The following is a 26,147-nucleotide window of genomic DNA, read 5'->3' as shown; positions in this document are numbered from 1 at the left end:
AAAAATAAATGGGTCGAACGCGAGGTGATCCCTTAACCATGGATCCAGGATTGGGAGAGTCTAACCTTTGCAGGGGAACTTAACGGGTACTGAAAAATGGTACTTAACTTGTGCCATCCTGTTGCCTGAATGTTTTCTCTCACCCTAGAGCATCGGTTAAGAATACGAATATTTCTACGGTTTAGGGAGAGTTGCTTTTTATTCAAATAAATGATTCCTTATCTGCATGAAATCATAAGTCATGAAAAAAAGGTAGACTGCCTAGAATATTGCAAAACGATACAAGATACGGCTTTGTATGCAATAATGTCGGTTACCATCGGTTACTCTCATAATCGTATATGTAAATGTATTTGCCTATGCAGTAAGATTCTATAAACCTGTGCTTCTCGGAACAGCTACTCGACCGGTGGATGGATATTCAATCCTCAACCGCGACATATTTTTAGCTGATAACGTTTTGTTCTTTTATCGCCTACTACGATATTGCACTCTTACTCCCCCGCCCCGTAGCTTGGCATGTGCGACGCCGTTTTTATCGCGCGAAAAACTATAGCTGCCCCATTTCATCTATACTAATATTATAAAGCTGAAGAGTTTGTTTGAACATGCTAATCTCAGGAACTGGTTCGAATTGAAAAATTATTTTTGCGTTGAATAGACCATTTATCGAGGAAGGCTTTAGGCTATATAACATCACGCTGCAACTATAAGAAGCAAAGAAATGTAAATAATGTCCACTGCATCTCTTTCCCAATGGATGTTATAACATGGTAACTGGTAGCGAACAAAATCATAGTGTGTGCTTGCTTCTTTGTTTTCACGTTTTCAGGTCAGGTCAGGTCTTTTTGCTCTGTGTTCGCTGTAAGGAATAGAAACGTGACTGCATGAACGAACCTGTAGCGGGGAGCGATGACTCCCAAAGGGAGATCGGTGAGTCAGCTGCGATGGACCTGCTGCGACACCCAGTTGCTGGTTTGCTTTGCGACTACTTGCAAGGCGTGACGATGGTGAGGATTAGAATAGAATAGAATAGAATAGATTTATTTTCAAAATTGGATACAAGGTATCACTTATTGACGTCACATCACTTAAATCTAATTATAACTATTACGATTGAAAGTGATGTAGTTGGAGATGGTTGCTTTCAATCACGTCCGGGTCACCACTGTAGCGGACGCGATAGTTTAGGCTCGGCCGCCACAAACCTATGTATCTACCTATGTCTATAGATATCGTTAGGTATTACATAAGGGTTAAAAATAATCAACAGTCAAGACGTGAATATTTGAATAATCAAAGAGCTGCCGTTATTAAGATAAAAAAGATTACACTGTCCATTTTATATTTATGTGTAACTTATCTAGAATAATATTATTACCTTACCTACACGAAATAAGTAGGTAGGTGAGTACAAAAATGAGCGCACTAAAATATCCATTTTACTAACTCATTATAAAACGATTTGTCTCAATTAGTACTTCGTTTACATTCAATAGGTCCCAATACGTAGATGTACATTTAACTATGTTTACCTTCTAAATTATACGATACGCTCCGCACTCTGTACATTCAATGCTTGATATCTGTTATCTATCAATGTCACTTATATTATACGGAACGAGTTTCTTGTTGTGATATGTGCTCGCTACAAAATATGTGCGATCCTAGTACTAGTGATGAAAATAATATGGAAATATCCACAAAAGAAGTGTGTGTTGTTCACACTGAATACGGCGCTGTTCGAGGATACGAGTATGTTGACAATTCGAATGGTCAAACATTTTACAAGTTCAAGAAGGTCCCGTACGCTGTCCCTCCTATAGGACATTTGAGATTTAGGGTAAGCTTTGTTTTTCCTTGTTTACCTACTCTGATAACCACTACTTGCTCCCATCACAGCATAGTCCCTTTGCTCGTGAGTTTTATGTTCGTTCGTATCTTGTGATAAAGTGATACTCATCGTATGAGTCTCCTTCTGACTCCACACAATAGCGGAGATAAAAAAGACGTATGACTGTAAAAACAGTAGTCGAGGATTACACCGTTTAATTTTGAAATATTGTGAAATCGGACAGTAATTGCCGACGTATGTATATGTAATGTACATACATTGGCAATTACTGTCTGATATAATACAACTATCTATTATTAGCCTTGTCAACACCAAAATATAAAACGACTTCATGGATTATTGCTAGGTCGAGGAATTCCCTATGAGGTAACAACCAAAAACTTTTTCATTTTCAAAGCAATGCTATTAAATTGTGCACAATATTACAACTGACTATACTGATTATTAAATATATTTTTTGTTTTTGCCCCTTAAAATGTTATTTTATCGCAAATCCCACGAGAACAGTTTTCTTTTCAGCATGATAGGTATAAGTACCTATGTCTTATTCAGTACATCAGCACCTTTGTATGTGAAGGCGCCTGTAAACGGGCTAGTTATACGGCATGTTCTTGTTTCTTCATTATAATAAGTTTGCCGCCGAGTTGCCGATTACATGGCTCAACAAAGTGCAACAATTGCTGCAATCTAATAGTGTAGATAATGCCAAAATAAATAAATAAATAAATATATACGGGACAAATTACACTGATTGTGTTAGCCTCGAAGTAAGTTCGAGACTTGTGTTACGAGATACTAACTCGACGATGTTTATCAATATAAGATTTTATAATAAATACTTATATTGATAAACATCCAAGACCCAGGCCAATCAGAAAAAGTTATTTTCTCATCATGCCCTGGTCGGGATTCGAACTCGGGACCGCCGATGTCACAGACAAGCGTACTACCGCTGCGCCACAGAGGCCGTCAAAATACGAGTATTGCATGAAGTTGCAAGCATACATACATACATACATACATAAAATCACGCCTCTTTCCCGGAGGGGTAGGCAGAGACTACCTCTTTCCACTTGCCACGATCTCTGCATACTTCTTTCGCTTCGTCCACATTCATAACTCTCTTCATACAAGCTCGGCGGTTTCGGGTACTTTTGACCTGACCCTTTACCAGGACGTCCTTAATTTGATCAAGATACGTTCGTCTAGGTCTTCCCACTCCGACCTTTCCCTCCACACTCTCCTTGTATATCTGCTTAGTCAACCTGCTTTCATTCATCCTCTCCACATGACCGAACCATCTTAACATACCCTTTTCTATTCCTGTAACTACATCTTCTTTCACATCACAACATTCCCTTATCACGCTGTTCCTTATCCTGTCACTCAATTTCACACCCATCATACTCCTTAACGCTCTCATTTCCACTGCATTTATTCTGCTTTCATGCTTCTTTTGCCATACCCAACTTTCACTCCCATACATTAATGTCGGGACCAACACGCCCCTGTGCACAGCCAGTCGAGCCTTTTTGGATAGTTTCTGACTGCTCATAAAGGCATGCAAAGCTCCATTCACCATGTTCCCCGCGTTCACTCTCCTTTCAATATCACTATCATACTTGCCATCTGATGTAAACTTTGATCCTAGATATACAAACTCTTTCACTTGCTCCACTTTTTCTCCTCCAATCAAAATATTACATGCTGTCATTTCTTTCTCCATTTCAAAAACCAGTGTTTTAGTTTTACTTACGTTCACTTTCATTCCTTTCTCTTTTAAAGCTTCATGCATACAGTTTACCATCTCCTGTAACTCCTCCGCTGATGACGCCAGTATAACCTGATCGTCGGCATAGAGCAGACATTTGACGAGTAACTCATTCATCCTTAATCCACTTTTAGACTCTTTCAAATCTGTCAAACAGCTATCCATAAATAGGTTGAACAGCCACGGTGACGCAACACATCCTTGCCTAACGCCTTTCTCAATCTTAAACCACTCAGTGTGCGCTCCGTTTATCCTGACACAAGCACTCGAATCCTCATATAAGGATTTCAGTGCTCGTATTAAGAGACTGCTCACCCCATGCATAGAAAGTGCTGACCACAATTCATTCCTCTCAACTCTGTCATAGGCCTTTTCCAGATCTACGAATGTGCAATAGACTTTTTGACTCTTGGCCAAAAACTTTTCGGCTATGCACCGCAAGGAAAAGACCTGATCAGTACATCCCATTCCCTTTCGAAATCCCGCTTGAGCATCCCATATTTTGTCATCAGTTTCATTCCTGACTCTATTAATCAATACCTTAGCATACAATTTGCCGACGACGCTAAGCAGGCTTATACCACGATAATTTTTGCAGTCCAGCTGTGACCCTTTTCCTTTGTAAAGTGGCACGATAACAGCCTTACACCAATCTTTTGGTACTCGGCCGCTTCTCCAACACAAATTGAAAAGGCAGTACAAAAGCATTCAATGTCTAGAATAGACTACACTCAGCAATTTGTTCCCCAATTGCAGCAATGGTAAAGTTGCAAATATTCTAAGCTATATAGATCAACAAAATTGACGACATTATTGCAGCAAATTGCCAATTTTATAGCCCGTTCACGGCAACTTTATGTATCTAACTTTAAAATTCCATGAAGACTTCTATAGTATCATGAACAGTGTACAAACAAGCAAAAAATACACTTTTCTGTTTTAATTATTTCATTTTCGAAATAAAGGAAACACATAGTCTCATTACGTATTGAATAATTTTCTCAATATGTTTTAGCCGCCGGTCCCAATTTCAAGATGGATGGGAGAAATCGATTGTACTCAAGATACGCCTATGCCAATATCACTAAACAATACACAACTCAGCTCGGAAGACTGTCTTTACGTAGAAATTTCCAGTCCAAATATAAGCCCCAGCAAACCCTTGCCTGTTATGTTTTGGATAGGAAGTGTCAATTATTCGTATTGTTTTGATGAGATTTACGATCCGACAGCTTTGAACAATAGTGGCGTTATATTCGTGAGATGTGGCTTTCGTATAGGTCCATTCGGATTCCTCTCCATGAACGATTTGGCTGCACCTGGCAATTGCGGCTTGAAAGATATCGTGATGGCCCTAAAATGGATACAGAATAATATAATACACTTCGGAGGAGATCCGACTAACGTCACGCTATTCGGGAGTAATAGTGGCGGGAGCCTCGTCCACTTGATGGCCTTCTCGCCGAGTGCAGCCGGGTTATTTCAGAAGGCTATCGTTCAAAGCGCTTGTGCTTTGAACAATTGGTCTATTACATTAAACCCTTCAAAAGCTGTGATAGAATTAGCCAGACAAGTGGGCATTGAAAATACAGACAAAGATGAAATTATTGAAGAATTGAGATCTCTACCAGCACAAACGATTATGAAAGGTTTTTATGAACTATGCCTCCAAACACACGACACTGATTGCGTGGATGCAATATTCAAACCTTGCATTGAAGAAGAATTTGAAGGACAACAAGCTTTTCTTACAAAATCTCCATTAGTTCTAATAAAATCTGGGGTATATAATAAAGTTCCCATGATAATTGGAAGCAATAATATAGAAGGAGCCATGATGGCCCATATAAGAAATGATTTTTACAATAACATAAAAACCTTTAATGTATGTAGCCTTAGACCGTTTAGTGAAGAATCTAAATCAATCAGAACCCTGAGTAGAAAGAAGCTGCTGAGATTTGTTTTAGGAGATAATGAAAATTCGACGGAGGCGTCTCGCCAATATTCACAGATGGTTAGCGATTTTTATTTTTTATATCACATAAATAAAACAGTGCGACTTCACAGCGAGTATGGACCCAACACTCCCTTATTTTATTACATATTTAACTGTTATGTGGAATACACAGGCATAAAGGATACTAATTTTCTCACTGGGTACTGTGCTGAATTAAGATTCCTGTTTCCAACAAAATTTCAAAATATGGGAACTTCGAACATTAATCTGGATTCTCTAGTAACCTCGAATAAAATGATAAAGATGTGGACAAATTTTGCAAAATATGGGTAAGTAATATACTTAAGCAACATAATTATTTATTCAGATGTTGTTTTTTAGCACAATCAAAAAAAATTTAAATCGATAATTTATATGAAACGCTCACCACGATCTGTTAGCAGTGAAACGTTTAATATATTTTTATACCTATTATTTTGAAATTATATAAGTATAGAGAAATTTGGAAACGTAAACTCTACTCAGAACGATTCTTCAATTAATTATTTATGTTTTGTTAACTAAAATTCATCTTCTTTTAGGCACCCTACACCAGAAGAAGACCCGTTGCTTCAGGTCACATGGAGTCCCGTCGAAAACAATGAAAGGTTAAACTACATCAACATAGGATATGATTTAACAGTAGGAAGAAACCCATTCTACGATAGAATGAAATTCTGGGACGAAATCCATGATAAAAATGACATACTGAAATGGGTTATTTATTTTAATGAAATGGGAATCAAATGGTAGGTATTCATTGTCAAAATAAAACAACTGACTACTAAAACCAAAACGCTAGTTAGAAATTAATTATATAAAATTACATCGAATTAAGGAATATTTTACAAAGATTCAATCAATATAGTAAATATACTAACAAGCAGTTTTGCTTTGTCTCTTTTTGTACATTTTAATCTTAATTATTCTGACGTCGAACAATAGCAGCGGTCCACACCTAGAAAAATAAGGATAAGATCAGTCTTACAGTACATACAGGTTTAACAAATTTTAGAAATAGTTAAATTTAGTTACTTTAATCAACTGGTAAACGAACTGAACGTGGCCATTCAGTTTTTTCAAGACTGTTGGCTCCGTCTACCCTGCAAGGGATATAGACGTGACCATATATATGTAATCAACTGGTAAAGATGTTGTCTCTGCCTACGCCTTCAGGAAAGAATCGAGATTATATGTTTTATTTTTTTATGTAAATATATAAGTAGTATATAAGTAGTTTAAGTAAGTAAGTTTAGTACCTATTTAACCCAATTAAAAGTGTAAGAGTAGTACAGTTGACACATTTTTTCATGGAACCTTATTTTAAAATTTTGTTTAAACGGACCACGTTACACCACATTACACTATCACCACGTTCGTGAACGAAAAACTCTCAATAGCATTCTGAGAACAAATCTAAAAAAGAAGTAATCGAGTAAGATTAGGTAGTTAGGGTACTTCACCTGCCAGATTTAATGTAATAATCTCATACTTTCACAAAATAAAATCATTATAAAATTGGAAATAAAATTGAATATTATTTAAAATTACTTCTTAAATGGGAAAACCAAATCCTCTCTTCGTCCCCAGAGATACAGTCCTTCAAAAACCTTAAAGCCATAGCAGCCATATAGCTACTTACCACGGCACGTTAATCGATTCAGGCACTTCTTCTTTTATACAAGGATACTTGTAAAACATCATCGACCTCGCAAGAAGGGGACGCTAACGTAATAAACAAGTATCAGTGCAGCACAAAGGTTGTTCTGTACTGACATACAAAAATAAATACCAATTACCTATACGTTTGAATTTGAACAATGAGCGTCACGCGTCTTTGTAGGTATTAACATAGACATACATACAAATGTCACGACAATACAATGAAACCTTAGTTAATCATTTTTTATTGTAATTAAGTACTTAACGAACCTCTTATTATTTGTTTTATGTTTTTGGCTATTGTTGCAAAGTTTTGTATGTATAACAATACCTACTATATAACCCTGTATTCTATGGATATAAAATCAAATCTTCACATAAATCTGAGAATTTTCGTCGAAATCCGACTATCTTTTATTTTCTATCAATCGTCTCGTTTCATATCGTGGCTTCGAAAAAAGGATTAAAATAAAAACACAGATGTTTTAGAAATTTTAACGTGATTAAAACCCAAGTTAGAGCTGTAATACATTACAAAGCGTTGTATTTGTTTTCCTGTATATATTTCTTGTTATAAACAAATAAATTTTATAGTTAACCGAAGTATTTTGTAATTGATATTACCAGTTTTAATTAAAAGTTTATATTGTTAATCATGAAAACATGTCAAATTAATAATCGCAGTCTTTCCAATTAACTTGTATACATACTTTGTTACGTATCTGCGTCACACAATTTAAATAGTAAGTAGAATAACAAAGCCGGCTGAAGCGTGATTGTATATAAGCCTTCGATCACATTGTCAGCTTTACTCGAGCATATGCGAGTATGGAAAACGAGCGGGCAGTGTCGCTATTCATGATCTATGACAAGGTATATATCATTCCGAGAAATTCATTTCCACAAAAATTTTATACGCAGTATTTTTATACATTGTATAAAATTTAAATCTGATGGCATGTAAAAGTCACGGAGGAATCATCCTCATTAAGTTAGTCAACAAAATACTTCGGACAATATGAACAAAATAACATTTAAAAAGTATGTACATAAAATATAATAATCAAGCTTGTGTGCATCCTTGTGTCCCATAGTGGACAAAGAACAATGTTGAGAACATTGTTCAGGTCAATAACCATTAATTAGTACAATCAAAACACCGATCTGTACCTGTATACGCAGACAATACCACAGACAAGTTAACTTTAAACATACAATACAATAACGAAGCCTGAAATAAATATATATGTGGGGTGGTTTAAAATAGTTAATAGTTCTCTGAATCAATACACAAGTAATTTTTCACAAAATGCTAAAATATTAACAATATTGCACAAAGAATGGGCAACAGAACAAACAACTACCAGTTAACCGAATTATTACTGTTGTTACTTACAAATAAATGCCCATTTTTGCCTTTTTTCTGAACAGTCTAATAATTTACTATTAGGTAACTGCTTACTTTTAAATAAGAAATGCTTTAAAACCTAGAGAAGCAAGCCTTCTATATTTTATACAGTTACGAAAAATATTACTCTGACATTAACATAGTGAGAATTATCAGTTTATTAACTTTTTTACTTCGGAATCCTAAATCTAAGTGCTCCAATACATAGTTATGTAATAATTCTGTTCCCACACACATTTAACTACATCATATGTAAATAAGATACGCAGTTAACTATACAAGAGCAAAAATAATAGTAGACGAGTTTTGTTAAAAAATTCATATTTATAAATAAATAAAATATCTATACATAGTGTGTGCAAAATATTTATAATAACAATCCTGTGTAAGCGTTTCTCCAGCGATCTAGTCGTCACGCAGGTAATTGTTGCCAATCCACATCTGAAAGAAAAAAACAAAACTTTTTCACTTGTGTCATCTTATTATTATGCTAGTAATTTATTGATATTGCATATTATTTTTTATGTATGAAGTTATTTGGGTTTATTAATATTTTTTTATTTGTGTGCTGTGTGGTTCTCGACATTGCCGTGTGGTTCCCGGCACGAGAAGAGTCGGCCAAGAGAAAAAAGAATAGGACCACTCCATCTCTTTCCTACCGATGTCTTAAAAGGCGACTAAGGGATAGGCTTGTAAACTTAGGTTTCTTCGTTTTAAACGATGGCCTAGCAACTTGTCACTATTTGAATCTCAATTCTATAATTTAGCCAAACAGCTGATCGTGGCCTTATAGTTTTTAGAGCCTGTTGGCTCTGTCTACCCAGCAAGGAATATAGATGTGATTATATGTTTATTTGTTTACATTCTGCTTCCCATAAAACGAACCCACATTTATTAATCGGAAACATTCTGGTAAAAGGTCAGGCCAAATCGTTAAAACCTTAAATACAATAGGCTATTTGACACTATTGAAAATATGCTACGAATTGTGGTAATCCTATTAGATAATAATACCTGTAACAGAACGTGTTTTACTTTCATTTGTACTAAAATAAGCATATTTCTGGCGATTTATCGTTTAAAAAATACAATAATTTTTAAATACTTTTGCACGACCGATACGTTATGTGATTGGTTACAACTCCGGTGACGTCACATGCAAGTAAACATCAACTCCTCCTGTGTAGTTTGTGTTTTATTAATGTTTTATCCCAGATATTGAGCTATTTCGTGACAGTGAACTATTTCAGCTTCATTTTATTACTTAAGTGAAATAAATTCCTGGTGTTTGTATTAAAATGGACAAAAATTTTGTGTGTGCCGACAACACAAACCTCCCTGAGATTGATGCATTTATGGTTGCACTTTTCTTCAAAAACAACGCGGATTACTATGGCGCAGAACTTATGAATGTAAGTATTTTAAAGAAATTATTTATTTAGAAATCTTTATGCCATTTCACGCAAAAATTTCGCAGAATTTTATTTTATAGGTTATGTTTTATTTGTTTTATTGTTTGCTATAACTCAAATATTGCCAGCATACTTACATCAAAATGATCTTCACACATAAAAACATTTGAATGCGATAAAATACTCTTTGGATCTCTTCAAACTAACTGCAACCACTTCTTTCGTCTTAGTGGATTCGTTGGAACAGACACAAACACTTTTTGCGGAGTTTTTTATTGAAGTATTTGTACATTGTGGTACTACACACCATTTATAAACCATTTTGTTTGATAAATTGAGAGAAATATAATCAAAATCACTACTGAAACTGCACCTAATGATAATCTGTTTGCTTGCGTGTGACGTCACACAGGTTATATAGCGTCTGCCATTACTATGAGAGCGTTTTAGGCGCGCTTTTTAAATTTCAACCTTTAAAATTCAATTTTTATAATTCATTTTTTATTATAAATACTGCGTATTTCTAGGAAATATAAATGAAGTGTGTTTATTATGTCATAAAGAATAATTTTAAACCATTTCTAAAAAACGGTCAAATAGCCTATTTTATTAGATAACAGACCATTTAAAAACGGGAGTGAAGGAGATACACATTGAGTGAGAGCAGGGTAGTAATTAACTTCTGTTGATCTTTCTTTCGATTGATCTGAGTAAATCATTCTCTAAAATCGGGGACATTCTGGCAAAACGTCAAGTCGAGAGAACCTAGTTGACGAACTTGCATGAACAGAGATATGAAGTAGTTAAAGCGAATAAAGGATTGTACCAAGTGGAAAGATGTAGTTTTCAGGCGTGGTTTTCTGTATGTATTAACAACCTGCTCCGGCTTCGTACGGGTAGCATTATTGATTTTCACACAAACTTTCAACCTTAGTATTTTATGTATCCTATGTTTATAACTATATGAATACCAAATTACATTTGAATCGGTCCAACGGTTTACCTGTGAAAGTGGAGCAGACAGATAGACTTTCGCATTTATGATAGTAAGGAACCTACACCTAGTACGTAGTAGTTAAAACCTGACCAAAAATATAACAGATCTGTCAATGAGGGCGCTAGTTCTTCGTTTCATATAGCAACACCAAATATTTATGTCATATTGAGTGACTGTGATTCCACACTACTCACTAAATAGTACATTAGTGTAGAATAAAAACCTACCTGCTTTAGAAATTGTTTTTATAGTGGGAGACATATAGTAAACTGACTACATGGTTGGGTTGTGGTTACGTTTTTGATCAATTATTGCCAGCAGCTGACTTTTTAATCCGCAATATGGCTATATAATATAAGCTTTATTAAGAAGTGATGGTGGTACAGTACCCTCTAGTTTAGAAGTGGAACCCGCCACTGGGCAGGGGCTGGTCGCTGAACTGGTACTGGTCGGTGGAGGACGACACGGCGGGCGCCAGGCGGCCGTCCTCCTCCTCCGACCCGAAGTAATTCTCGATGATCTCGAAAGATTTCTTGTAGATGTCGAGGTTCTCGTGAGATTGGAGGAACTCTATCTTGTCTAGACCTACAATGAGATAGGGCATGTGTCAATGTAAGTGTTTTCATCCTGAACAAATGTTTTAAAAAAAAAAGGTTTTATCTGCAATTCACCAAATAAAGTCTTTGTCAGTTTAGGTAACATAGTATGTATGAGCCATGTGGAGAACATTATATTAAAAGAAAAGTTTAACAGAAATCGATCAATTACTTTTATAGGTATTGATTGATTGATAAATATGGATATGACTTACCGTAACATTCTTCAATAAGAGCTGCATAAGGGTTGTCATGATGGTCTGTCTGTGCGCCTGCTTTTAATATATTATCCAGTCCATTGAGGGCGACTTGCACGGTTTTTGGGTCAGTTAACGTTAATAAATCACAGAGTGGCGGTATGCATCCTTGTTCTACTAAATATCTGGAAATATAAAAGAAAAACTATGAGTACTTGTAACTGTGCCATAGTAAATTCTCGATTTTTAACCCACAAGCTTCTAATATATAGACAAAATGGTGTTTATTGATACGAAAAACCTACCTGAATCTTTGTAAGGCAAAGACTAATGAAAAATTTTAAGTATGCATGGAATGTAGAACTATTAATACGTCATTTATAACTCTGTATGTTTCAGTCGCCAGTCAATGAACCGATGAAAGTTTTTATTAAATATATCTTCTGTTTGCCAACATAGACACGAAAGATTATAATTATGTTACCATCGCAAAAATAAATGGTATTATAAACCTTAATTTAGTAAAAATGTAATTGTATGTACCTTATTTGTGCCTGTGTACCACCGCTAGTGGCGTTCGTGATCGCCCATGCGGCTTCTTTTCTCGTTTTAAATTCGGCTTGTCTTAAAATTTCAATTAAAGTCGGGAATATGTTTCCGTCTATGACTGCCTGTAAAAAAGAAATTGTTTTTATAGTTTGAGTAAGACATGTATTTTGTCTAAATTTCGATTTGGATAAATAAAATATGAAATAATTCGTTGTCACAGTTAAACACTGATAAACCTACGAACATAAATGTTTGTATTTTCCAAATCTCGTTCACAACATAGCCATTTCTCTAACGGTGAGGGAAAATATCGTGAGGTACCCTACAAATTATTTATTAAATTAAATTCCCTTATTATATTCCATTGTTGAACCCTGTTGTTCAATCTATTTGGACTTTTTCTGACTGTACCGCAACTAGATTTTTCCCAAAAAATAGGATCAAATAGCAGGAAGATACACTTACAGCTATAACCTTTACAGTGATATGACGTCACTGTGAATCATTCGAAAAAAACAATAAAATAGCCAGATCAACATGTATATCAAAATTAATGATAAATCTTGATCTTATCAAAAATAATCTACATTGCTATGACTCACTTAGAAATTAATATACTTATGTATGTTACGAGGTATTGACAAATATTAGAGAATGGTTAAAAAGAGTTTTCTAGCTTGCAATACCAGCCAACCAATGAAAGGAGGGTCTACAATTCGAGTTTGGGCAAAGTATATTTTTTGTATAGATGTGATTTTGTATCAAAGTAAATTTTGAACTAAAGGTAAGGTACCTAGGGAAAGAACAGAATTATTGTCAAGTATATTTATTCATCTAAATCGATTCAGTAATCAACTTATAAAACATATGTAAAAAAATTGTGATGGTCTACATTGCATGAACAATCAATTAATTTATATATTTGTATAAAAATTAATCTACTATGTTATTATACCAAGCGGCACCCATTATATATTTTTCTTAAAAACAAAAATACCGACCTGTATCTGCACAGCGTTGCCAGCAGTGATGTTGGACAGCATCCAGCACGCCTCCTTCCGCAGCCCCTCCGTGTTGCAGCCCAGCAGCTGCAGCAGGTTGGGCAGCGGGTTGCAGTTGAGCACCGCCTGCGTCTGCGCATCGTTGCCGGTCACTATGTTGCCGACTGCGCGCAGGGCCGCCGACACTACGGTCGATTTGTTGTGCCTGAAACGAAAGGGTATGGTAGGGATTAGTCTTAAGTAACTAACATTTGCATCACGGCAAACTCCTTTTTCTTCTCCTATCCTCCTTTTTGTCCTTCCTTGATTCTTTACCTACCATCAAACTCCTAAGTACGATGACACAAGCTTACATGAGCAACTCGACCAATCTTCTGCAAACTCCTGCGTCGATGACGGCCTGGATCTTCTCGTCGGGCCCGTCGGACAGGTAGGACAGCGCCCAGCACGCGTCGCTCAGCACGTCGGCGTCCGCGTGGTGCAGCAGGCGCGCCAGCACGGGGATACCTGCCGCCACAGGGAGCAGCTTCATCAAATTGTTCAATTATTAAAACACTAACTTTCACGTTGCAATATACTATTTAAAAATACTACAGGTACTAAACACGCAAGTAACGTACCACACCGAGCGACTCTCGTGGTGACCACGGATCATTGTAACATGCATCATGAAAAATAAAGGTCTTCTTTATAGGCGAATCCTCATGACCATTACATTATCACATTTATTGTACTTAGTATTCAAAATACACTTTATAGCAATTACCTGGTGCAACTGCTTCAAAGTTTGTAGGTGGAGTTTTGCCTCGACACAAGTTCGACAGTGTCCAAACAGCGTTCCTGGTCATAGATAACCTAGTGTATTTGTTCAATATTCTGTAAAAGAAGACAAAATATTATACATATTTCAATCGATATTTCATTATATTTAATTTGAATTTAACCATACGCATTGTAATAACAATATTACATACATAACTTATTATCTTCAAAAATAAAAGAAAAAAAAAACAAAGTTATTTTAGAAAAAGTGATTCTGACAAGTCCTAGTCTCCATTCTTATTCAGGTCTATAGAACAATGCATAGACTGAATTGTGAATTATATCATGTAGTATATGTGTAGTAATGAAGATTGTATTAATCTATACAACACTACTACTACTACTATTCAACACATTAGTCGACATAAACCTGCCCGCCGTTCCATATTATTTTATAATTGCGGTGCCCAACAGGGTTCATATTGTACCTATTTATAAGCAGAATTGTAATTTAACTGATGTACTTTATGATATGCAATAAAGAATTTGAAATTGAAAATATACTCACTCTATAAGTGGTGGTAAAACGCCAGCAGCGAGAACGGTGTCGCGGCAACGTGGGGAGTCCCCGGCTACATTTCCTAGCGCCCAAACAGCCTGAAACAAAATTTTCATTTGTGTTGTGTGAACATAATAAATTAAGAAATAAGTGACCATTAAAGTTACATTTTGTTGAACTTTATAGGTACAATCGCCTGAAGGGAAACTTGACTATATATGGTTATGGTTTGTATGAATGGGAAGTCATGTTTCTCTGCACTATTTAGAAATAGGATACATTATTCACTATTTTCTAACATAAACAATGTTCATTCGTCCTAGGTTTAGTTATATTTCGCAAAGTTCAAATGTCTCGAACACTAATATCTACCCCACTTGCTTGGAATGCCACATGCATAAGACGCATATGCATTTTAATATGGACGTACTAGAGGCCGCCCGCAACTTCGTCCGCGTGAATTCAATCCCGACGGAACTGCGAGATAAAACGTAGCCTATACGTTATTCTGGGTCTTCAGCTACCTACACACCAAATGTCATCGTAATCGGTTCAGTAGTTTTTACGTGAAAGAGTAACAAACATCCATACTGACATCCTGACATACCTACTCACAAACTTTCGTGTTTATAATATGAGTAGGATATAATTACCTGCTCGCGCACCTCGTCGCTGCACACGCTGGACACGAGCGACACCAGCACCTGCACGGCGCCGCACTCCACCACCACGCGCGTCTGCTCCGACGAGCCCGACGCTATGTTCGTCAGCGCCCACGCCGCTTCGAACTGTAATTGTAACCAGTCATCAAAAACGATTTCATATTTTTGATTATCCAAGTATCGCCAATACCAATGTAGGTATCTACAGTAAAACTGTAGCTTTTAACACTTTCCTTTAAGCTGGTTTTATCAAGTTAATGAACTAATCAGTTCCTCATTTCCTTATTTGAGTATCTATAATACAGGCGTTCACGACCGGCGCGTTTGACGTTTGACCTGCGTTACTATGATACAGGACAACTATGTCATTATTAAGGTGCGCGTGTAACCACCGCTTATCAAACGCGTGTCTCGGAAATAAATATTGCTGCACCACACAGATACTGACATGCTGAGTGACGCGTGCTGGGCGCTGTCGTACTTGTCCAACAGTCCCGACGAGAAGATTCAGGTGTTCATCAACGCAATAAAATTTTTCAAAAGTATGAGGTGCGTTCCATAAAGATTTCCAGCAAGAGTGGCCTGTGTTTGACCTTAAATATTTTTCTTTATTCATATAACTGTGAAAGCAAAGCAGGTAATATTAAATTTGAATAAATTTTACCTGAAGTGTAGGGTTTGAACTGTTTGTAAGAAATTCAACAAATTTAGGAACTATTCCAGTCCGAATTACTTCATCGATAGGAGGATTTGGTTCACGACTGAGTAACTTTCTAAATTTTTGGGTAGCCATAACTTGTTCTTGAGGATTGTCACCATAGAGTGCTGCAACCATTGCCGGAGTAATGTCGTCTGATGGAGACAAGCTGATATCATCCTGAAAACATTAAGATGTCTTGGAAAATTATGTGGTAGGTTATAGGGTATATTTGAGCTTTTGAACTTTGATAAAATCTTGTTTCATTCTTTTGGTTTTAAAGCACAAAGTTATAAGGCAAAAGTATGGGGTATGACAGTATATCAAAACAATTTTGGAATGTTGTCATTTGGTGTTCTACCTGAGTTTCACATTAATTTTACATGTCAATCTCAACAGAGTTAGTATTGAAAAATGCCGTAAACTGGGTGCGGGCCACAGTTTAGTCCTTGAGTTTATAAAAAAAGTCAAAAGATATTTCTATGCACCAAATACTAGAACTCACTTGAAGGGCTAAAACATCTGGAACATTAGAAGTTGGGAGGTTAACGTTTCTACGTTTAAATAATTGCTGCTCTCTTTTCTGTTTTCTAAGTTGGACTCCTTCTTCTTCCCTGCGTCTTCGCAATTCATCTGCGCTTAGACCTGCATTCTTATAACGATTTTTGTGGGCTCCAGACATCTACAAATATTAAATAAAATCTTATGAATAAGCAATAACAAAATTCTGTTTCAAGTGCCTAAGTTCAAGCGGTATATAGTTAAAAAATTTATTAAGTAAACTTAATGATATTTGGGAAGTCACAAAAAATACATGACAACTAAGTTAAAATAACAACATCGACGTATTTTAACATCACTTATCTAAAGAAATATTATACAAAATACAATGGTATTACAATTTCAAATGCTTTTATATCGAATTTTGAAAAAATATTACTATACAGCATAATTTGAATGACACAATACAGGCTAATGAAATGAGACAAAAAAATATCACTCACGTTTCCACAGTTTCCTTAGCGGATTAATCGTATGAACACAATTTTTAATAAATTTGTGTGAATAATCAATCCACCATCAAATTAAAATACAGAAATTTTATTTTATTTGCTAGGTATTAAATTAAATTATTAGCAAAGGACTTGTCCTATCACGTCATTAATTGAATGAGATGACAGTGGCAGTGACATTAGTGACAGTTTCATTAGTGTTAAGTGTTTTTGTGCCACAGATTTAAAAACATTATATATATGTATTTCTGTGTTTTATGCTTGGTTTTATTGTGCGTTTTTGGTACATACAATTACACCTATTTACCGGAGAAATAGGCAGAGAATACTTCTTACCACTTGCTTTTATCTCTGCATACTCCTTTCACTTTATCCACACTTAAACTCTCCGCATGCGAGCGCGGCGAACATACAGTCACGTCTATATCGCTGTTCGCATTAAAATTATAGTTGGAATAATCATTGGCCGGCAAACTAAATGTTGTGGGTTTTTTGAACACACGTCAATAGATCATGGCGCCATCCGCAAACAGAAGTATAGGTAATGATGGAATTGCTATTCAGATAGTCATAGGTTACTAGCCTCGCCTAACAGAATAAATATACAAAGTTTCCCTTGATCATGAATAATATGCCACTGCATGGAGTGTTTCTACCTATTCAAAGCACAACAATAAGCTTTACGCAAATAGGTGAACTGCTACGCACGCTTTGGCTTAATTATTCTCCTTAACGCACTAATTGCGACAGTATTTAATCTTCTTACGTGCTTCTGCCACACTTAACTTTCACTTCCATATAGTACATTAGTGTTGGTAGTGAAAGAAATCAACACGCCTACGCATACTGCTATTTAAATAATGCAGAAATGTTGTGTTGTGCGGCTGGTAAACCATAGTTAAAACTCGCGAACCTCAACTGGGCTAGTATACCCGAATCTGAGTTTTGTGCACTATATTTTATGAAGTAAATTATTAAAGTAATTAATAACTAGGAATTTACATGTCTTGTCTCCTCTCCCTTTCAACCATTCCAGAACCTCAAAGTCACAGAAGCATAAATAATATATTATACTATATTATTACATGAAATTTTTAAATCTGTGCTCAAAGTAAAAAAAGACCTAAAAAATATATTTTTCGAGTTTGTTAAGAAGGGAGCATTTTACACTTCTTGATTTCCTTCTTGCAACAAATTCTTCTTTAAGCGATGGGCTAGCTATCAACCTGTCACTTTTTGAATATCAATTCCATCATTCCATCATTAAGTCATATAGCGAGACTGCTTGCTTTGTCTACCCCGTAAGGGATAAAGACGCGATTTATCCATTAAAATTATTAGGTACAGTACAATATAATATTATATAATTATATTATATATTATATTTCGGATGATGTATGATTTGCAAAGTTTGGCTCAACTCAAAGTCAAAGTTGTCATGACTGTCAAAATCAAGTCAAGTGACATTGACATTCGTTAACTCCATCCATTTTCATTGTCGTCTTCGATCAAAAATCAAACCAAAACAATATCCTAGTTTTTTAAGCAAAATGAGCAAATTATTTCAGTTTGGGCCAATTCCTCGTTTGATTAGACGCAGTATGTGCACTCCTGCACCATCTTCTAACCCTACTCCACCATCATCCAGATCTCCTTCCATGGCTGCAAGATATAGACCTTCAGAATTTCAGAAATTTATACTGGTTTGGACGAAGAAATACAAGAACAAAGGAGAAATTCCGGATTTTGTTTCGTAGGTTAAATGTTATAAGCATGTTTACATTGTCGTCATCATTATATAAAGATATTCAAGGTCATTTGTGATATAAATTTTTTGTGGCTTTATTTAGTAAATTTAGGACACTAAATAGGTTTCTTTGAGTTACCTTTAAAATTACTTGTGGTTGTGCTTTTGATTTCAGTGCAGACTTGATAGAAAAGTCCCGCAGTCAAGCCAGAATAAAAATTGCTAATGTTTTAATGCTGTTGACTGCTCTTGCTAGTCTTGGAGCAATCTTGAATGGAAAAGCAGCTGCCAAACGAGGTGAATCTGTACATCAAATGAATCTGGACTGGCACAAACAGTATGAAGAAGATTACAAAAAGAAGAATTAATCTACAAAGTAAAAACTGTCATAAAAGTTATTAATGTGTAGTTATAAGCAATGTTTTAATGTATATAAAATTTAGTCAAATTATAAGCAATTTTAAAATTCTTTTGTATCATTTGTGTGCAGATTCCAGGCTCTTCCCTAAGGCAGATTCAACAAAGACAAATACCAGAAAACTTTGACACATCAGGAAGATGTTGAAATAGGCTGCTAACATCTTGGATATCTTTATCTTTACCCTATGATCCAATGGTGGATTTCTTGAGACCCAGATGATGTATTAATTTAAAGAAGAATGACATTTATACAAAGACTTGCTTCCTCTATATTCAACTGAGGATGATTTACTTTTACTCCTGGCAATTTTTTTATGTACATAAAATCACACCACTTCCTTGAACACCTTGTCACCAGTTTTATCACTACATATGTTGACGGCCTCTGTGGCGCAGCGGTAATACGCTTGTCTGTGACACCGGAGGTCCCGGGTTCGAATCCCGGCCAGGGCATGATGAGAAAAGAACTTTTTCTGATTGGCCTGGGTCTTGGATGTTTATCTATATAAGTATTTATTATAAAATACATTATCGCTGAGTTAGTATCTCGTAATACAAGTCTCAAAGAACTTACTTCGAGGCTAACTCAATCAGTGTAATTTGTCACGTATTTATTTATTTATTTATATATCTAAGTGATTTATGATTTAATAGAGAATTGGCAATGTTTGGTAGGTACCTACTTGCGCAATTGGTGAGCTGAAACAAGTGGTATGAGGAAGATAATTGATTCAATTTATTCAAATTTCAACCAGATTAATATCTGTACTATTTATGCAGACAACTATGTACTATTTATAATTATTTACACAATAACACTTCAACACAACGGTCAAACATTTTTCAATAATATCAGTCTTCATAAATTTTCGGGTTTGAAATAACTTCTACATTTCTCTGTAAATAACTTGGTAGTCTTTTCTTTTATCACCTCTTCCACACTTAATTCTGTTTGCAACAAGCGTAACTGAAATAAATAAAAAATGTTTAGATATTATAATCCATATCTATCTAGGCTATCCATAGATGTCTTTTATAGGTTTCAAAGTAAAATTTCAATACATATTTTCTATTTTTAAATGGCATTTATAACATTTATTCAAAATTCCTTTTTTGATTTAATATATTTGAATGTCTTTGATCTCGATCTGCCTAGTGATAAGCAAGATGTTTTTTAATGAAATAAAAATACACTGCACATTATGATGAAAAAGAAAATAAACTCTCAAATGTGGAACAACAATTGTTACTCTTATGCAATTTAATAAAATATACAATTTTGTAATTGTATCTTCTAGGTACCTTTTTCTGTTCAGCCTTTAAATTTTTCATAACATTATAATCATCTGGTGTTTCTTCTTTAGCAGCCTTCAACTTTTTTACATGCTCTGCAGTTACAATAATGCAATTTTTAATAACATTTTCTCTCTCTGTGTGGCCCTTTTGTATCTGAGAAAATAGATCTTCACAAGCAGCAGTCGCATTAACCTTATTACGAAAGGATTCGGTGGGTATTGATGTATTAAGTGCATAAACAATCTTATCATCCAAAGTACGCATTTTTTTCAGGTTATCCTGTAAAAATGTGCAATAATTTGATGATGTGTATTCACCTAATAAGTAACTTTTTTAACTTACCTAATAATGATCAAGCCATCATCAAAATTCTTAATTCTATCACTGAACATGGCGTTTCAGTCTTTCCGAGACAGTAGGCTCTGTCATACCCCGTAATGGGTAAAGACGTGATATATGTATGTTAATCATTATTAAATAAAAGAATGTAGACTATGAAAATACCAAACCTGAAATTCTAAAAAATCCGGGCAAATCATGAGTAATTAATCGAGGAATTTATTTTGATAATGAACGGCTTTGATAAGGTGCAGTTGTAATTCGAAACAACCGGCTTTCGAATTTATTATTTTAATTGTCGGTTTCTTTGAAAAATAACAAGTTTAACTCCTGAAAGTTTGAGGTTGAAGTTTCTTTCAGTCACAAACTCAATATAATATACTATTTCAATTTAGGTTATATGTCAATATGGATAACATATTTACACGGATTGAAGTTGAAGTTTCAACTTCAAATTTATTTGAAGTGGTAGAATCGTACATCCATCTCAGTTTGGACCAAAGGTTCGCCTGGCAGAGAATGCCTTGTTTGTGCCATTAAGTCATTTTACGAGCATAAAGTTTCAATAAATATTCCAAGTTTTCTAAGGGTTCTTCACTTAACAGTTACAAGCAAATTGCACAAATAAAGTGTATTTTGTACTTTTGTTTGCTTCGGAAGTATCGGAATTCGGAACTGCCGAAGATTCCATTGCCAATTTGTTTCTATTATGTTTACTAGCTGTGCTCGCGACTTCGTCTCAGCTTTATAAATTTTGATTACCATAAAAACGGTTCTAGTAAGTTAATCTTAAAAGATAGACATGTACTGTTGTGGACATTTTTTTAGATTATTTCAAGAGGAATAATTATTTCGTACATACATATATTTTGGTATCTTGAACCATTTTCGCAGCGCACGCAACGGAAGCCCTCAAGGATAAAAAAATTTCCCCCGTTATTTTCACATTTTCCATTAGTTCTTTCGCTCCTTATAGTTGCAGCGTGATGTTATATAGCCTAAAGCCTTCCTCAATAAATGTTCTATACAATACAAAAAGATTTTTTTAATTCGAACCAGTAGTTCCTGAGATTAGCGCAAATAAACAGACAAACTCTTCAGCTTTATAATATTAGTATACATACATACATACATAAAATTACGCCTCTTTCCCGGAGGGGTAGGCAGAGACTACCTCTTTCCACTTGCCACGACCTCTGCATATTTCCTTCGCTTCTATTATATTAGTATAGATTAACAAAATTAATGTTGTGGCATCAAAGTGTCGATGCTATTGTAGCGGGAGCGATGTTTCGGGCTCGACCGCCACCAAGCGAAGATCTTCCGCCAGGCTAGGTGTTATGCCTGGGGAACCGCGGCTCCGACGATGTCGTGTCGAAGGTTGTATATATAGCTCCAATCCGTGAAATCTCTGAAATCGCGATTTGGGTTCTTCGCTGCTATTATCATGTTTGTTGGGGATGGATGACCAAAAAGGTCGGGTTTAAAAATGTTTATTTTATATCTAATATCATTTCATTTTTTTAATATTGTTGTGTTTTTTTGTCTCGTTTTGTTAGTGGAAAGTAAGTATTATTTATTCCTGCCTCTATATAGGGGTATTACCGGAGCAAGGAGAGCTGCGTGTCTACCGGGCATAACGAATCCTTATCAATGTACTTCGTTTTAAAAATATCTGTCAGTTGTCAAGTCAAAGTCATTTTGCTTTGCTACAGTAGTGACTTAAAAAAATATATTTTTTGTCTCTTTTCCCTTTAGCAAGTCAAGATGAAGTACGTTTGTGCATTTTTTCAATTTTTATCGCTATTAATCATTTGAATCTTATATAATTTTAGTGAGATGTATTTGTTTATATCTAGTGATGTAATTGATTGTACTAAATGTGATTTATTTTCAGGATTGGCCTTTGCGCTTATAGTGGTTACAAGATCTACCCTGGCCATGGGAAGACCATGGTTAAGGTGGACGGCAAGGTAAGACAAATAGTCTTGCCACATATGTTATCAATTTCTTACTTTTTCTTTTCTCCAGCTTTTTTCCACATAAGGTCAACAACTTAAAACATTGTTTATAACCTATGAAAATAATGTTGATTCAATCATTTGTTTGGTAAACCCATACAGTAATCATTTTTTTTGATTATTTTAACTGGCTTACTTCATTCTATCAACCAGATTTAACTTTAATAAATTAATTTAGTTTATTTATCTCACCAACAATTTACAAAAAAAAAAATTCTTTCAGACCTTCACGTTCCTAAATTCAAAATGTGAAGCTGCACATTTAATGAGGCGGAATCCTCGTAAGGTGACATGGACAGTGCTTTACAGGTACGTGAATGCGAAATAATTTTTTAATTATCATCGCGCCAAGGCTTCGATCCCGTAGGAATTTTGGGATGAAAGTGCTCTACATGTTTTACAGGTTATACGTCTTCTGCCTGTACATTTATATATTTCACCAAACCTGTATATTTCACCAAAAACATTCCAGGAGATTTTGCATAAATTAGTGACAAACATGTGTTTGTGCAAGGATTTGCATGTGCAAATCCTTACAAATTTTGGCATTTTAAATTAGTAGGGAGGCTATTAAATAAAAAAGAATGGATATGCCTATATTATTGATATTGAGAGTAGGAAGGTTATGTGTTTACATATTTGTGACTGTTATCTCATTTCTATGACCTATTTCGCAAAAGATTCTTAAAATTATGCTTTGAATTCACGACAGCCTATTTACACTCAATAACTTACCCTCACCCTCTACTAGTTATCTAATAGAAATCATTATTTATTTCCTTTTGAGAATAAAAATCCTCATTGATTTAGTGTTATTTTGTATATTTCACACAATAAAGGTATAACAATAATGCCTAACTGGTATCTAAATTTACAGACGCAAGTTCAAGAAGGGTCAGGAAGAAGAACAGGCTAAGAAACGCACCAGGAGGACCCAGAAGTTCCAACGTGCTATTGTTGGTGCTTCCCTGAGTGACATCATGGCCAAGCGTAATATGAAGCCTGAAGTAAGGAAAGCACAGAGGGAGCAAGCCATTAAGTGAGTAGAATATTGTTTAAAACCATATAGCTGATCTGGTTTGTTTGTTCAAGTAGGTACATATAGTAAATTGAATGGCCTTATATGACAGGCTGTAGTACAGAGAACATGAAATAAGAGACCATTATGATACCCAACCAAAGTGTTACCGATCTTTTTATCTGTGCCTCACTATATTATACAAAGAATGAATAAATACGTACAATTTCTTTGAGCAAAACTTCTTGAATCTTATGAAGTAGTGGAAGGATATTTAATGACCACTCACTTTATATACTTATTTTTTCATCATTATATAATGTTCTTTCCCTATTATCTCATGATTCTCTACAGTCTACATCTTTCAACATGATCTTTAATATTTTTCAGGGCTGCTAAGGAACAGAAGAAGTCCACTAAAGCGGCAAAGAAGGCTACAGCACCCCCAACTAAAGTTAAGGCGCCACCTAAAGCTAAGGCTGCCAAAGTCAGCCAGAAATCTGCACCGCGTGTAGGAGGAAAACGATAAGAACATAAACTATTGGTTTAAGTAATAAAATACTAAAAATCAGTTGAATTTTTATTCTTTTATCGTAGTTTTGATGTACCTAATTCTTCATTCTCGAAATTCCAAACCTAAGAAAATTTTATTAAATCACTAGCTGTGCCCGCGACTTCGTCCGCGTGGAATAGTGATTTTGGGCATCATTGAAGCCCTCAAGGATGAATAATTTTCCCCGTTTTTTTTCCACATTTTCCATTACTTCTTCGCTCCTTAAAGTTACAGCGTGATGTATAGCCTAAAGCCTTCCTCGATAAATCATGAACGTCAAGATGACGGAGCAACCTCGCAGAACACAAATATTGTCGAACCAGCCCATAGTACCTGGTTTGTACCTATATCAAAAAAGTTTGTACCTCAAAGAATTCAAAAAAATCGATGGTGATATGTGGTTCCTCCATCTTGACGTCAAAATGGAGGAACCACCTTCGTTTCTTATAAAAATATAATGTATACCGTCAAGATGACCACACGGACACTTAGTACCAGGTTAGTACCTCCCGAGATCTTATCGCTATAATCGTATTTTAAGAAAATAATTAACAAAAACTAATATCATTAATAGCATTGTGGTTTTAAATAATTAATAAATATAATTTTTTGGTGGAATTGAGATTCAAAAAGCCAAACAGCTGAACGTGGCCTATTAGTCTTTTCAAAACTGTTGGCTCTGTCTACCCCGCAAGGGATATAGGCGTGATTATATGTATGTATGTATAATTTTTTGTACTAAATCCTAAACGCCTAGAACTATTTTCAAGTAGAGTTTTCGTTTAATACATTTTGCTATAATTATTCACTTCTGTCATTTTCATTTTGTTAATTATTTTCTTAAAAAACGATTATAGCGATAAGATCTCGGTGGGTACTAACCTGGTACTAAGTGTCCGTGTGGTCGCTTGACGGTATACATTATATTTTTATAAGAAACGAAGGTGGTTCCTCCATTTTGACGTCAAGATGGAGGAACCACATATCACCATCGATTTTTTTGAATTCTTTGAGGTACAAACTTTTTTGATATGGGTACCAATAGGTACAAACCAGGTACTAAGGGCTGGTTCGACAATATTTGTGTTCTGCGAGGTGGCTCCGTCATCTTGACGTTCATGATAAATCGTCTAATCAAAACAAAAATAATTTTTCAATTCGAACCAGTAGTTCCAGAGATTAACATATAAACAAACTCTTCAGCTTTATAATATTAGTATAGATAAGCCTTCGCCGCTGAAGAGGAGAGCCTGGATTCTGTTAATGACCACTACTGTAATTGTTTAATCTAATCTACCTCATTAGTTCCATTGAGGATTTTGTAGCATGATGCTTACAGCTGTCTCACGGTGGGATGGTGGTTAGACTTGTTAGTGTCACTAGTCGCATGCGACTACTGGGGCAACATCCTATCATGGGGATAGTGGAATAGACCGGGTAAATTAGATTAAACATTCTTCTGACCTTTTGCACGATTCGTTACGAGAACCATCAAGATTAAATGACCTACATTCCTACGATATACATAGGTATTAAATTATTTCATGGAAATGTAAAGCTAATCCAAAGATAATCAATAAAATTTTATTTTGGAATTATAAAAGACAAGAAGGGAC

General features: G+C 35.3%; 5 protein-coding genes across 5 annotated transcripts; 3 read left to right on the top strand and 2 right to left on the bottom strand.

Annotated features, from left to right (window-relative positions):
- Window positions 1-1,440: 1,440 nt before the first annotated feature.
- LOC106134712 (carboxylic ester hydrolase) lies at window positions 1,441-8,178 on the top strand. Its single transcript, XM_013334822.2, has 3 exons — window positions 1,441-1,843; window positions 4,642-5,912; window positions 6,165-8,178. The coding sequence occupies exons 1-3, from the start codon at window positions 1,640-1,642 to the stop codon at window positions 6,373-6,375; spliced, it is 1,686 nt and encodes a 561-aa protein (XP_013190276.2). The 5' UTR covers window positions 1,441-1,639; the 3' UTR covers window positions 6,376-8,178.
- On the bottom strand, window positions 6,941-17,298 carry LOC106134714 (importin subunit alpha-7). Its single transcript, XM_013334825.2, has 12 exons — window positions 17,129-17,298; window positions 16,630-16,806; window positions 16,092-16,304; window positions 15,419-15,553; window positions 14,775-14,863; window positions 14,211-14,320; window positions 13,798-13,951; window positions 13,445-13,649; window positions 12,438-12,565; window positions 11,913-12,079; window positions 11,491-11,686; window positions 6,941-9,133 (listed from the first exon to the last, which is right to left on the bottom strand). Exons 2-11 carry the CDS (start codon window positions 16,804-16,806, stop codon window positions 11,499-11,501), a joined length of 1,566 nt encoding a protein of 521 aa, XP_013190279.1. The 5' UTR covers window positions 17,129-17,298; the 3' UTR covers window positions 6,941-9,133; window positions 11,491-11,498.
- A 1,304-nt stretch (window positions 17,299-18,602) lies between these two features.
- Window positions 18,603-19,351, top strand: LOC106134683 (UPF0389 protein CG9231). Its single transcript, XM_013334783.2, has 2 exons — window positions 18,603-18,890; window positions 19,060-19,351. The coding sequence occupies exons 1-2, from the start codon at window positions 18,688-18,690 to the stop codon at window positions 19,250-19,252; spliced, it is 396 nt and encodes a 131-aa protein (XP_013190237.1). The 5' UTR covers window positions 18,603-18,687; the 3' UTR covers window positions 19,253-19,351.
- A 693-nt stretch (window positions 19,352-20,044) lies between these two features.
- On the bottom strand, window positions 20,045-21,331 carry LOC106134680 (protein MIX23). Its single transcript, XM_013334780.2, has 3 exons — window positions 21,110-21,331; window positions 20,607-20,879; window positions 20,045-20,271 (listed from the first exon to the last, which is right to left on the bottom strand). The coding sequence occupies exons 1-3, from the start codon at window positions 21,137-21,139 to the stop codon at window positions 20,164-20,166; spliced, it is 411 nt and encodes a 136-aa protein (XP_013190234.1). The 5' UTR covers window positions 21,140-21,331; the 3' UTR covers window positions 20,045-20,163.
- A 1,244-nt stretch (window positions 21,332-22,575) lies between these two features.
- Window positions 22,576-24,549, top strand: LOC106134653 (large ribosomal subunit protein eL24). The gene is made up of 5 exons (XM_013334748.2): window positions 22,576-22,711; window positions 22,837-22,912; window positions 23,184-23,269; window positions 23,838-23,999; window positions 24,369-24,549. The coding sequence occupies exons 1-5, from the start codon at window positions 22,707-22,709 to the stop codon at window positions 24,505-24,507; spliced, it is 468 nt and encodes a 155-aa protein (XP_013190202.1). The 5' UTR covers window positions 22,576-22,706; the 3' UTR covers window positions 24,508-24,549.
- Window positions 24,550-26,147: the final 1,598 nt, after the last annotated feature.

This window comes from Amyelois transitella, chromosome 9 (assembly GCF_032362555.1).
Source record: "Amyelois transitella isolate CPQ chromosome 9, ilAmyTran1.1, whole genome shotgun sequence".
Classification (NCBI taxonomy): domain Eukaryota; kingdom Metazoa; phylum Arthropoda; class Insecta; order Lepidoptera; family Pyralidae; genus Amyelois; species Amyelois transitella.
Note: the sequence above shows the minus strand (reverse complement) of the source record. Positions and strands in the feature narration are given on the sequence as shown.

Bases quoted from the DNA above. Each gene is read 5' to 3' on its own strand.
- LOC106134712 (XM_013334822.2), top strand. From the start codon at position 1,640: ATGTGCTCGCTACAAAATATGTGCGATCCTAGTACTAGTGATGAAAAT. The intron at 1,844-4,641 runs GTAAGCTTTGTT...AATATGTTTTAG, and splicing joins TAGGACATTTGAGATTTAGG to CCGCCGGTCCCAATTTCAAG. The intron at 5,913-6,164 runs GTAAGTAATATA...ATCTTCTTTTAG, and splicing joins ACAAATTTTGCAAAATATGG to GCACCCTACACCAGAAGAAG.
- LOC106134714 (XM_013334825.2), bottom strand. From the start codon at position 16,806: ATGTCTGGAGCCCACAAAAATCGTTATAAGAATGCAGGTCTAAGCGCA. The intron at 16,305-16,629 runs GTGAGTTCTAGT...TAATGTTTTCAG, and splicing joins CAGATGTTTTAGCCCTTCAA to GATGATATCAGCTTGTCTCC. The intron at 14,321-14,774 runs GTGAGTATATTT...CTTCTTTTACAG, and splicing joins GTTTTACCACCACTTATAGA to AATATTGAACAAATACACTA.
- LOC106134683 (XM_013334783.2), top strand. From the start codon at position 18,688: ATGAGCAAATTATTTCAGTTTGGGCCAATTCCTCGTTTGATTAGACGC. The intron at 18,891-19,059 runs GTAGGTTAAATG...TTTTGATTTCAG, and splicing joins GAAATTCCGGATTTTGTTTC to TGCAGACTTGATAGAAAAGT.
- LOC106134680 (XM_013334780.2), bottom strand. From the start codon at position 21,139: ATGATTTGCCCGGATTTTTTAGAATTTCAG. The intron at 20,880-21,109 runs GTTTGGTATTTT...ACATTTTTACAG, and splicing joins CGGATTTTTTAGAATTTCAG to GATAACCTGAAAAAAATGCG. The intron at 20,272-20,606 runs GTACCTAGAAGA...TATTTATTTCAG, and splicing joins TAAAGGCTGAACAGAAAAAG to TTACGCTTGTTGCAAACAGA.
- LOC106134653 (XM_013334748.2), top strand. The intron at 22,913-23,183 runs GTAAGACAAATA...AAATTCTTTCAG, and splicing joins TGGTTAAGGTGGACGGCAAG to ACCTTCACGTTCCTAAATTC. The intron at 23,270-23,837 runs GTACGTGAATGC...CTAAATTTACAG, and splicing joins ACATGGACAGTGCTTTACAG to ACGCAAGTTCAAGAAGGGTC.